Source organism: Dreissena polymorpha, chromosome 4, assembly GCF_020536995.1.
Source record: "Dreissena polymorpha isolate Duluth1 chromosome 4, UMN_Dpol_1.0, whole genome shotgun sequence".
NCBI classification, from domain to species: Eukaryota; Metazoa; Mollusca; class Bivalvia; order Myida; family Dreissenidae; genus Dreissena; species Dreissena polymorpha.
The window spans coordinates 51,624,584-51,636,806 of record NC_068358.1 but is presented as its reverse complement, the minus strand read 5'-3'; the positions used below and the strand labels follow the sequence as shown (position 1 = coordinate 51,636,806).

The 12,223-nt window shown below is 35.2% G+C and overlaps 1 protein-coding gene across 3 annotated transcripts in view; it reads left to right on the top strand.

Moving 5' to 3' along the window:
* The window catches only part of LOC127879691 (unconventional myosin-IXa-like), a 139,602-nt gene extending 128,817 nt beyond the window's left edge, over positions 1–10,785 (top strand). For all 3 annotated transcript variants that reach the window (XM_052426683.1, XM_052426682.1, XM_052426681.1), the window contains 2 exons: positions 282–406; positions 5,934–10,785. In XM_052426683.1, coding sequence (XP_052282643.1) covers positions 282–406; positions 5,934–6,775 — 967 coding nt within the window. In that variant the 3' untranslated portion in view covers positions 6,776–10,785. The remainder of the gene's footprint in view (positions 1–281; positions 407–5,933) is intronic.
* Positions 10,786–12,223: the final 1,438 nt, after the last annotated feature.

Sequence of the window (12,223 nt, the reverse complement as noted above, 5' to 3'; positions counted from 1 at the left end):
TAAGAAAGGCCTTTAACTAAATTACATTTTCTTAGGAACTACAAACACGTCAAAAAAGGTATATAAGTTGGAAAGGGTTAATGGTTAAAATATAAGTTATTGCCTTTTTGTGTATTTAGCATTTCCTAATTTATTACTAAAAATTGTGTCCATTATATGGCACAGAATATCATCTACCATTCATGCATCTTAAGGGCCAAAATATGAAAGGAAATGTAATAACTGTCTTGTTTGCTTTTGAGCGATAAAGCCACTAACACTGATCTGTTTGTGTCCAACAGGGAGGAGCTCACGTCTGGATTGCCCATGTTTGAGTATCGACACAGCTCCGATGATGATATCGATGACATAGACTCCACAGAAGACGCAGACCTTCAGTCGAATGATTCGCCATTTGACGGCCCAGGTAGGTTTGGAGGATTCATTTCCTTCTTGTTTCCTAGTTTTGTAACACGTTTATGTTGAAAACACCCAACTTTGGCTTTGGCTATTGTTTTTCATAGATGACCGTTTCACCAGTTACCCCCTTATGTCTTCACTTCCAATCTCTGTGTTTTTGTGTAGATTTTGTAACAAATAATTGGTCCATTGAAGTTTAATTTTATCGATTTTAGTGAAAAAAATAACAACTATTTTCTTTGCACTTTCCATGCTTATTTTTTAATTTTAGAAAATTTGTAGTTAAATAGTTGTATTTATATTGGTTTAAAAACTTTTAACAAGAATTACATTAATAATTCTGGAACATTCTTAAGAAAGTTGAAAATATTTTTTTTATGGGAACTATTAAATAAATTCAACAAAAAATATTATACATTGATAAGCAGGGTTTTGCAGATACAAATAAATTGTGTTGTTCGTTTAGGGTTAAGCTTTCTGTGGGTTCATTAGTTTGTTCACTATCACTACATTTTGGTATGTTCATATGTGTTAAGTTATACAAAACCATCTCTTAAATGAATGGAAAAACCATGTACTCCCATGTAATGTATTTACCCTGAAGTAAGTGTTTGTTACAGAAGTATTACAGATGATTTCGGTAGTATTTAGCCAAGAAAATAAATTAGTTTTTTATACACGTAATTCCATGGTCAGTTTATGTATCTTATTGTGTTTACGTATCTTACCTAAATGCAGCATATTCTTATTACTGTAATTAGAAAGCTAATAAATTATTTGGTAAATTTTATTATTGAAAAAAAAAATTGTACATGAAATATTTCAATATAATACGCATAACATAATGACTTTTCTTTAAAGAGACTCTTTTTTATGCTGCTGGTAGGGTGTTTATTGCAGTCGCACTGTCTGTCCGTCCGACATTCTGTTTCCGAAGGTTTTTTTATGCAATATTGAGCTGGTTTTTGGTGTGTGAGTCTACCTACATGACCTATTGATGAAGTGTATGAAAAATTCAGGTCCATTGCTTTTTGGCGAAGTTATGGGTCTTGGACTTGTTCAATATTATAACTGTTTTTGGAGTTTTTTTACAGAAGGTTTTCAGATACCGGGTATTGAGCTGAATTTTGGTATGTGAGTCTACCTACATGATCTGCAGATGAAGTGTGTAATTTTTTCCGGTCCATTGATTTTGGGCGAAGTTATGGGCCTTGGACTTTTAAATTTTCTCTATTATAACAGTTTTCTGGATGTTTTTTTACGCAACGCTTTCAGATATTGAGCTGATTTTTGGTATGTGAGTCTGCCTATATGACCTTCATATGAAGTGTGAAATTGGTTCTGGTCCATTTGATATTTGGTGAAGTAATGGGCCTTGAACTTAGAAATTATCTTTATTATAGCCTTTTCCGGAGATTTTTTACACAAAGCTTTCAGACATTGAGCTGACATGACTTGCAGATGAAGTGTGGGCTTAGGTTTGGTCCATTGATTTTTGGCTTACTTATTGGCCTTGTTTGCTCTAAAATAGCTGCTGTGGGACTTCAAAACGCAGTAGGGGGCATTGTGTTTCACAAACACAGCTTGTGTTTCAAAACATGGAAAATCAGTTATTTCTCACACACTACACAAATAAAATAAAAAAACGTAAGCAATTTTAGAAGCGTTGGATTGGAATGAAAGGTATTGAAATCATCCATAATATCTTCTGTAAGTAACACAAGGGTTCCTTTGTGACTATATTCAACATGTATTCAATAAACAGATGTTTAAACCTTAAGTCCATATGTAAGTTCTGAAACCGATTGTAGGAGTGGAGATGCTCATATAACACCCCCTCTACGGTAAGGTTATCTAGCCTTTCATGGTCTCTCCTTTCTTTGTTTACATATATCTTGTTTTTTACATCTAAACTGTTTGCCTTTTGTGGTTGGTTTTCCTCCTATACTTGACTCATTTTGTCCGTATTAATGTTGTAAGCTCACTTCATGTTTACTCTCAGCACGTCTTAACCCTTTACCCCTTAGATACGTATTTTGACGCATTTGTAGTCCTTAAGAAAGATCGATTTAATGAAATACTGTTCTTACTAAATTCAAGTTTTAAAGGCTTCATTTCCAACCCTTAGTTTCTTATGCAGCAAACAGCATAAAACCTGAACAGACTGTGAGTCACTCGCAGGCTGTTCTGGCTGTTCTGTGCTGGTTGCAAAAGCCATTCTCTCTTTGCGTCTTATGGGTGAAAGGGTTAACCCTAGTGTGAGGTTTGACCTACTGCCGTGTAAATGGGCTGGGTTTATCTGTTCACCTGTTGGAGATGGGGAGGTTTAATAATTGTTTTGATTTTGATAATCTTACTAGCACAAGTGAAGCAGAGCTGATTTGATTCGGTCCCCCACTTCCTTTTATACTTAATCCTGGGGATTAAAAAGTTACAAAAAAGGCTTCCCCTAATTCTCGCTGTCTTTAAGTGGGCTCAATGTCCATGCTTGGGATTTTTTTTATACTAAATCCTGGGGATTTAGAAGTTTTAAAAAAGGATACCCATTAATCTCCAATTATTCTTTCCTTGGGCAGATGACTATTAAAGTTGGATCATGGTCATGTTCATCAGTTAGTAAACTTTTTTATGCAAATTATTTGCTGAAGAAGTTTTTGAAAATCAAATTTCATGTCAATATTGGACCTACCTTAAATGTGCTTGTAAGTTCAAGGATCAGAGTATTTGTAATAGAAATGATTTGTTAGTCCTTTTTATGCCCTCACTTTAAAGTTTGGGGACTCCAAGTACTTCCTGTCACTCAAATGTAGACTTTGGTGGTGTGTTTTGCCATCATTGGTGTCAGAAAGTGGTTGTGTTTCTTTAAGGACAGCCTCTAAGCAGTCATGATCAACAATGGGTGAGAGATTTTGTTGAAACTTGTGACTTGTATCCAGTATTAGGATTTGTGCAACTCCATAATATATGAGTCACGCTCTATGAAACCTTTTTTTAGGTGCTAAAGTGTCGTCCCAGATTCACCTGTGCATGGCACTTTCTGTCTAGACTTTTGCATAACCAAAAAAATCCATAAAACTGTAAAGCATTGTCCTTGATAAGCCTATGAGAACTGCACAGGCTAATCTGGGATGGTACTTTATGCACACAAATTAAGCAGTTTAATCTCAGAGCATGACTCATATGATTGCAAATTATGTTTATGATTCAAATTTATCAGGACTCTAAAGAACATTCTTTCTTAATCTTGGTTTTCTTCCAATATAATAAGGGATGTTTTGAAAAATTTCTGTTTCAGTAAGTTACATTGAATATAAACAAAGAAAGTCTTAACAGATTTTAATTTAGTTGAATTCTTGGAACACACTCATTACATGAACGTAATGAACAAATTTGCTATTAAGGTTAAGATTGTATTGAATTATAAAAAGTATTTGTAAAAAGTTATTTGTTATGTTCAGTTGCACAAATTCAAAGGCTTTGAGTAAAATAATTCAGTTTAGATATGTTTTGTTTGGTAGTTGCTTCTTTGCTTAACAATTATCAGTTCTGTATTGTAGCATATGTGTTTTATGTCATAAATGTGAGCAAGTTAATTTTTTATTAATTACAAGCCATTTGATTGATGTTTGCAAAGATTAATACAGTTCCATCGACTTGTTATGCTCTGTTCCAAATGTTTTGAATTCAGGCTTCACATATACACCAGATATATACCAAATGTTGGTTCTATGCTTTGGAGTTCAATAACTTTTGTTGCAAACGATCTCTAGGAGACTCTCCTTGAAATCTTCTGACTGGAAAAAATGGGTCTTAATGCATTTGCATAAAGTTTTGTCCCAGATTAGCCTTTGCAGTCTTCACAGGGTCTTCAGTGATGACACTTTTAGTAAAGACTTGATTCTTGATTAGGAGTGACTTCTTTTAAACAAAAAATTATATGAAAGGGTTAAGTCTGGTTCCTGAAAAACCTGTCTTGACTGCACGGGCAGTCTGGAACAGTACTTCATGCACATGCATTAAGTCCAGTTTTCCCAGAGACTGTCTCATATATAGATCGTGCTCTGTGAAAAAGGGGTTTGATGCATGTGTGTAAAGTGTCGTCCCAGATTAGCTTGTACAGTCCGTACAAGAAAGTCTCTTCTTAGCAAACATCAAGTTTAGGTGGAAAGTGTCGTCCCTGATTAGCCTTTGTGGACTGCACTGGCTAATCTGGGACAACACTTTACGCACATGCATTAAGCCCTTTTTCACAAAGCACGGCTCTTATATAATCTCTTTGAATGGAAATCCTGTGGATGTTTCTCTATAATTGCTACTTTCCTATCAGCCTGAATGTTTCTCCTTAAAAAACATAAACAGATATGCTAATAATATATTTTAGTTAGGAAAATAACATGAGATTTTTAATAGTTATTGGTGATTTCCTGTACTTGATTTTGTTTTTCCAAATTGCCATGCTTGTTGTAGCTTTTGCATAAGTATATGGAAGATTGTCTTATAGTTTTTGCAACATGTTTATATTTATTTATGTGTATACAGCCGCTATATTACATAAGCACAGGTTGGGGTGACAATGCACATTAACCGATCAACATGGAGAATGTTTCGCTTCTCAGTAAGAGGAATTGTTGGTGCTATGTTACGGCAGATAAAACTTACGTGTTGTTGTAGATGTAGATATGTTTTATTTGTGTAGTTACACACTGTTAATACTTCAGTTACTGTGGTTACTAACTCTCTATAAACATATGATTTAGTCCTATTTGTCTATTTAATCTAGTTTTCCTTGGTGTTGTTCACATAGCTTTGTACCTAAGGTTCTCAAAAAAGTAAGCCTTGAATACATTACTAAATTGAATCAAGTTTCAAATAACATGGTACATTTTGTTTAATATTACAACTTTTGCAAATGTAATTCATGTTCTGCGCTTACTGGTTTTTAATTATTGGAAATTTGAGAGAGAAAAAGTATTATTTATTGTTCAATCAGTCTTCACGGTAATATATTTTAACTACTAGCGCGAATTATGATGCTTTATTGGAAACAGACAAAAAATCCAATAGCCTAACTATATAAATTATTAATTTCTAGTAGCCCGATTAACATTTAACCAGTCCTGGGCTGTCCGGCTTATAGTTAGCGTGAAGACTGTGTTCAATTCTTAATTGTATAATTTATAAGGCTCCAATATATTTAAGCTGGTCTTGGCAAAAACTGGGCTTAATGCAAGTGCATAAAATGATATCCTTGATTAGCTTGTGCAGTAAACACTTTCTAAACAGGGATGACATTTTCTAATTTTACAGATTTTTTTCTTTAAAGGAAGTGTCTTCCAAACCAAAAATCCAGTCTAGTCAGAAAGCGTGGATCCAAATTAGCCTGTGTATTTCATTGCATTCCTGAATAGCCTGAACAACATACATTAATCTGGAACATTACTTTAAACACATTAAGCCCAGTTTTCACATAGACCTGCTTATTTGTTTAATGATCATATTAAATGTTATTCTAGAAGTGATTGTGTAATTTTCAGCCAAAGCTCCTGCTTCACTAAACAAAACTGTGGGTGATAGGACACAGCTCTCTTCTGCAACACCAACTTCTCAGATCACCAGTCAACGAAGAGTCAGTGAAGGAGATGTTATTGAACTAAGTGACCTCAGCAGTCTTGACCTCAATCAAGGTCAAGTACAATCTCCAGCCAGTGGCATGTTGATGAGCGCTCTGTCTGACAGAGAATTGGCGCAAGCTAAAAAGTATGTCTATGTGGAGGAAGAACACTGTGACAGTGACACTGGGCATATGGAACAGCTGAAAGACATGCCTGTGGCATACACTGTTTCAGTGGATGAACGACAGCTAGATGCGCTTCTTGATCCAGTGATGAGTGAAAGCGCCCTGGCTAATGTAAAAAACGGTAGTGAACATTACAGAAAGCATGCAAAATCACTGGATACCAGTGTGATTGGGAAAAAACTTATGGAAAAAAAGAAAAAGCCACCAACACCAATGGCTTTCTCAGGAGATCCAGATTTGAAACCAAAAAGTGGTGAACCACCAGCACAGGTGCTAATGAGACTTACCAAGCCTGCTCAACTTTCTAAGGACACTAAATATTCTAGGCTGAGCCTTGACATTGATCATAAAACATGGAACTGGCGTAAAGAACTTGCTGAAAGGCATGCTGAGCCAGACAGTGCAATATTTGGATCCCCTCCGTCTGAACTAACAACGATACCATCTCCTTCAAAGTCACAGCGCACTGTCAAGTCCAGTAGAAAAAGAAGCCTGGATTGTGCTCACTTAAATAAAAGTAACAGCAGCCTGAGCTTGATGGACACGAGCGACTCAGATGACGGTGAAATTATGGTCTGAATTATTACTTTTGCATCTTTTGCTTGAATGTACTGAAGTGCACTTACAGGTCAACTTCTCCATAGTGTAATATATAAAATATTTAAAGTGTATATGGACTGCTTTTTTGTCTGTACTAAATATATATGTATAATGTTTTTGTGCATTTGTACATTTGTATTTAATCTTATACATTTTAACTTATCTATGTTTTAAATATTACAATTCAGTTCTATGCTTATAGTTATATGCTTATAAATTGTCTGTGATCATTCATAAAATTGTTCCAAGCAAAACCAGCTTTATAAATGAAGAGAAACTGTATCGCCAATTTAAGATCTAGTCCATGAGGCAAGAATCCAATCTTGTACTATAAGCTGCATCATGCATGGTTTTGTGGTCTCGTAAGCGGAAAGGCTAGCTACTGACTATTAGTGCTATTAGCAGATGCCAGGGCTGGTTTGGAGCTTAGCTGGTCTCATTAAGTGTAAGACCCACTTATATGATGCTGCTCATTTGTAGTGCATACTACAGATTATTGATGTTCTGTTAGTATATTGTACTCAATGAATGAAAGGCTTGTTGCCATTATCCATCGGGTCTATGTATCCAGTTTATTCACTCAGTAGTGCTATAGATGAGGCTCGCAGGCTTGTTGCCATTATCCAATGGGTCTGTGTATCCAGATTATTCACTCAGTAGTGCTATAGATGAGGCTCCCTCTGGGAAAACCAGGCTTAATGCATGTGCATAAAGTGTCTTCCTAGATTAGCCTGTGAAGTCTGTCAACCAATTTTGTATTTTCATTTATTTAAAATCAGCAATTAATACAGAAAGTGAAGCTGATTGTAAAATATTTTGTTGTTAATTTCTCTCACAAATATCCATATATGCTTGTTGATGAAGTTGTTTAGTGCTTTTAGCAGTACTGGTAACTTTTACTTTGTTGGTACACGTATTGTTGTTTACACTGCATGCTTGATAGAGCACGCTATTTAACTTAGTTGGGCAATGCCTGACAGTAATATGGTAAAAAGAAATGCAATAAGGTTGCTGCTTGAACATTATATTTCAGCAATAAAACTAGCATTATTTATATATGTTTTGCAATAGTATAAATGTTAGTCAGGCTTTCAACAGTTTGTTTTAAATAACTAATAAATCTCTATAAATTCATAGCATATATTTCATGTAAATGTTCAAGAATAACAAAGTTGATTTTTTATGCTCCCCCAAACATTTTTTGGGGGGAGCATATAGTCGCCGCTTCGTCCGTGCGTGTGTGTGTCAGTCCATCCGTGCACAATTTTTGTCCGGTCTATTTCTCAGCAATTAATGACCGGAATTCAATTAAACTTTATGGGAAGCTTCACTACCAAGAGGAGATATGCATATTATCAGCCGGTTCTGGTCGGATGATTTTTCAAAGAGTTATGGCCCTTTGAAATTTTCCATTAACTGTACATATAGTGCAATTCTTGTCCCCCCAACTACTGACTGGAATTCAATGAAGCTTTATGGGAAGCTTAACTACCTTGAGAAGATTCGCATGTTATTTGTGGGTTCTGGTTAGATGATTTATTTAGAGAGTGAAAGCCCTTTGAAATTTTTAAGTTGCTAAACCATCCATCGTATTATTTTGTCCAAAGTTATGCCCCTCAAGACGTTTCCTTTTATCTGAATATATAGTGCAATATTGTGACAAAAAAAAACTTTGGGGAGCATTACCCGTCTCCGACGGTTTCTTGTTTACTAATTTCTGCTGTTTTTTGTATGTTTAAGAAAGTTTGTTGACCTTATTCTTTCTAATTATTACATGCTGTAAGCCATGGCGTCATGATACAGAGAGCGAGAGTTTGAACCATAAAAACTTGTGGTCAAAGATTCTGTAGCCACGAAAAGGATAAAGATATGAATATGAAAACAATGGAATCTTTATGATTTGAACATTGTTTCATGTAACACTATTGGGTTGGCATTAGCTTGCCAAGTAAATGGCCCATGCTTTGTGAAATGGGGGTTTAATGCATGTGCGCAGTGTCGTTCTAGATAAGCCTGTGCAGTTTGCACAGGCTAATCAGGGACGACTCCGCTTTTATGATATTTTTGGTTTAAAGAAAGTCTCTTCTTAGCAAAAATCCAGAATAGGCAGAAATTGTCCCTGATTAGCCTGTGCGTTAAAACTCCTCTTCACAGAGCGAGGCTGAGATATTTGTTTCTAAACCACAGTGTAAAGTATGATCTTGATTCTTGCATAGATCAGGAGCCCTAGTTAGTGTATAGCATTTCCTATAAAATATAAAATATGCTTCAATCAATGTGCCAGTCTTTCCTCATAAAATTCACCTTATAGTCTTCATGCATGAATAGACTGTTATTTTGTTGTTCAAATGTAAATGTTGTCAAAGAAAATTTCTTCAATAGTTCACAGTTAAAATGTGATAAGATGCATTAAATAAATTGTGATAACTATTACTTGATATTTCTCTTGAAGCATTGTGCTATGTTTAGTTGATAACTAGTTAAGTTTTTACATTATTTGTGTTCAGATGTTGAAATTAATGTTCACAGTTTGCTTTCAAATAATTTCCAATTTTGTGTGATGTGATTATTGTATGAGAGTAGGTTCAATGAAACACCTTTATTTTGAGCTCACCTGAGCACATTGTGCTCATGGTGAGCTTTTGTGATCGCCGTCATGTGTTGTCTGGCAGTTTCAAAGACGTTTGCCTTGTTAACACTCTAGAGGCCACATTTAATGTCCGATCTTCATGAATTTTGGTTAGAAGATTTTTGTCCATGATATCTTGTACAAGTTTGAAAATGGTTCTGGTTGATTGAAAAACAAGGCCGCCCGTGGGCGGGGCATTTTTCCTTATATGGCTATATATGACTTAAGTAAAACCTTAATTTTTGTTATTAACAGTTTTGAGGCAACATTTATTGTCCAATCTTCATGAAACTTGGTCAGCAGATTTGTTTTAATGATATCTTAAATGAGTTCCAAAATGCCTCTGGTCTGTTGAAAAACATGGCCGCCAGGAGGCGGGGCATTTTTCCTTATATGGCTTTTCTAAAACTTGTTGTGCGGCGGTTCCAATGACATTTGCCTTGTTAACACGCTAGAGGCCACATGATTAATTGTCTGAATTGTCTCATCATCATGAAACTTAGAAGATTTGAGCCAATGATATCTTGAACGAGTTCAAAAATGGTTCCAGTTGCTTCAAAAACATGGCCACCAGGGGGCGGGACATGTTCCTTATTTAGCTAGAATTAAAACATATTAACACTCTAAAAGTCACATTTTTTGCCCAATCTTCATAAACGTTGGTTAGAACATTTGTTTTTATGATACCTTGGATGAGTTCCATAATGGTTCTGGTCTGTTACATTTATAGTTCAATCTTCATGAAACTTAGAACATTTGTTCTTCTGATTTCTTGGGCTGCACAGAACAGGTTAGTTTCTTTGTATCTCAGGTGAGCGCCTTTGGACCTTTCAGACTACCTTGTTTTATAGCTAACACTATTTATACCGGTTTTGGGGATTTACAGTTCAAAAATATTGGAAAAAAATAGTTTTAATGATTGAAAGAAAAGATTATTGTAAAGTCGCGTACAAAACTCACTTGAAAATTCTGTTATAGGTTCACATATACGTGCATTAGATTTAGACGTGATTATTAGACATATTTTCATCATTTTTCCATTTAAATTGGCTTCCACTCAATTTCAGCACGTTATGGTGCCCGTTTTCCCGTTATGCGGTTTCTTTTCATGCATCTGGGATCTGAATGTGATAAGCTTAATCCTGCAAACAAATACATAATCATGTTCTAATTTCATTGTTTTCTTTTAAATGAGTGAGAATGTACCAACTAAACTTCATATTGTCAGTTTTGTTCTCAAATTGAGGATTACATAAATATATTTTTCATATAGCAATGTAAATTGTTATTGATGTCATTTGTTATATATATATATTAAATAACTTTCAAAAATGTTTGTTACATAAAACATTTAAATATAGACTGTGTTGTTGGTCCTTACTTTTTTATGAGAACAACGTTTATAAAACCTGAATTGAGAAATTCAGTCCATATAATAATGCAGATAAATAATATACTGCAACTTGAAATATATTGTTGACAATAGTGAATCAACAGGATCAAGGGCTCTTATAATTTGTATCGACTTTGGCATTTTTCATGGTACTCGACTGTGGCGTTTTTCATGGGTAAATGGAAAACAGTCCCCTTGAATCAACGTGAACATATGTTCATTGAAATACTAAAATATTTTTAGAGGCCCTTAAAATAGTGTACCACAATTCACTCTAACACGATCTGAGTCCTATTTCCAGATATCACTGGTCAGGTATAGAACACATCTTTTAGTGCAGCCAATATCACTTTGAAAAATGTTTGTTACATAAAACCTGTTTTTGTCCTAACTTTTTTATGAGAATGATTTTGTAAAAATCTAAATTTAGGATTATTTAATTGAACAAGAGCTGTGTTTGTGAAACACAATGCCCCCAGTGACCTTGACCTTTGACCTAGTGACCTCAAACCATGTTTGATTGTAGATCTCAATGAGATGCATGCACATGTGAAGTTCAAAGAACATAGACCCAAGAGTTTTCATTTTATGAGCAAGGTTAAAGTTTTGGGACCGACACACACATACAATTGACAGACAGACAGGCCAAAAACAATATACCCCCTGATCATTTGATCTGGGGGCATACAAATATTGACCTGGCCCTGGGAAAACAGGGATTAATGCATGTGTGTAAAGTATCAACCCAGATTAGACTGTGCAATAAAAACAGACTGATCAGGGACAACGCTTTTTGTTTTATGGTATTTTATGTTCACAGGATGTTTCCTCTTTACAAAAATCAACTATAAGCGGCAAGTGTGTTTGGCTCTTTGACTGTGACCTTCATCATTGAGCTTTCACACGGGCTTTTTACACGACAAACAATCCACGCATGTTAACCAAAGTAGGTCATTTTAAATTTGCATGATACATGATACACTTACAGGCAGGCCGCAGGGAAAACTTATGGTGCCTAAATTTGAAGCTCTTTCCAAGAATGATATTTACGTTTGAGCAAGGGACAGGGTATTTACATTCCCCATGCCCTTTCAACATGGTAACAATGTGTGGTAAGTTCTGGTATAAATGCATGATGAATTACAAAACATGTACACTGAACCGCCTTTGTGACAGCTATATCAGGCTGATCACATGGGGGTTCATACAAATTCTTAAATGTATAGCAAGCATAAGATAGAGCCCTAGAAACAGTATTTTGATTAAAAAGAAATCTATTGAAATTGATGGTTCAAAAAGTCATCTTATGAAATCCGCCACCTAATTGGGAAGATAAATCGTGGCTTTCAACACAGCCTTACAATATAACATACATATTTATATATAGTCCTGCTACCTACTTTAA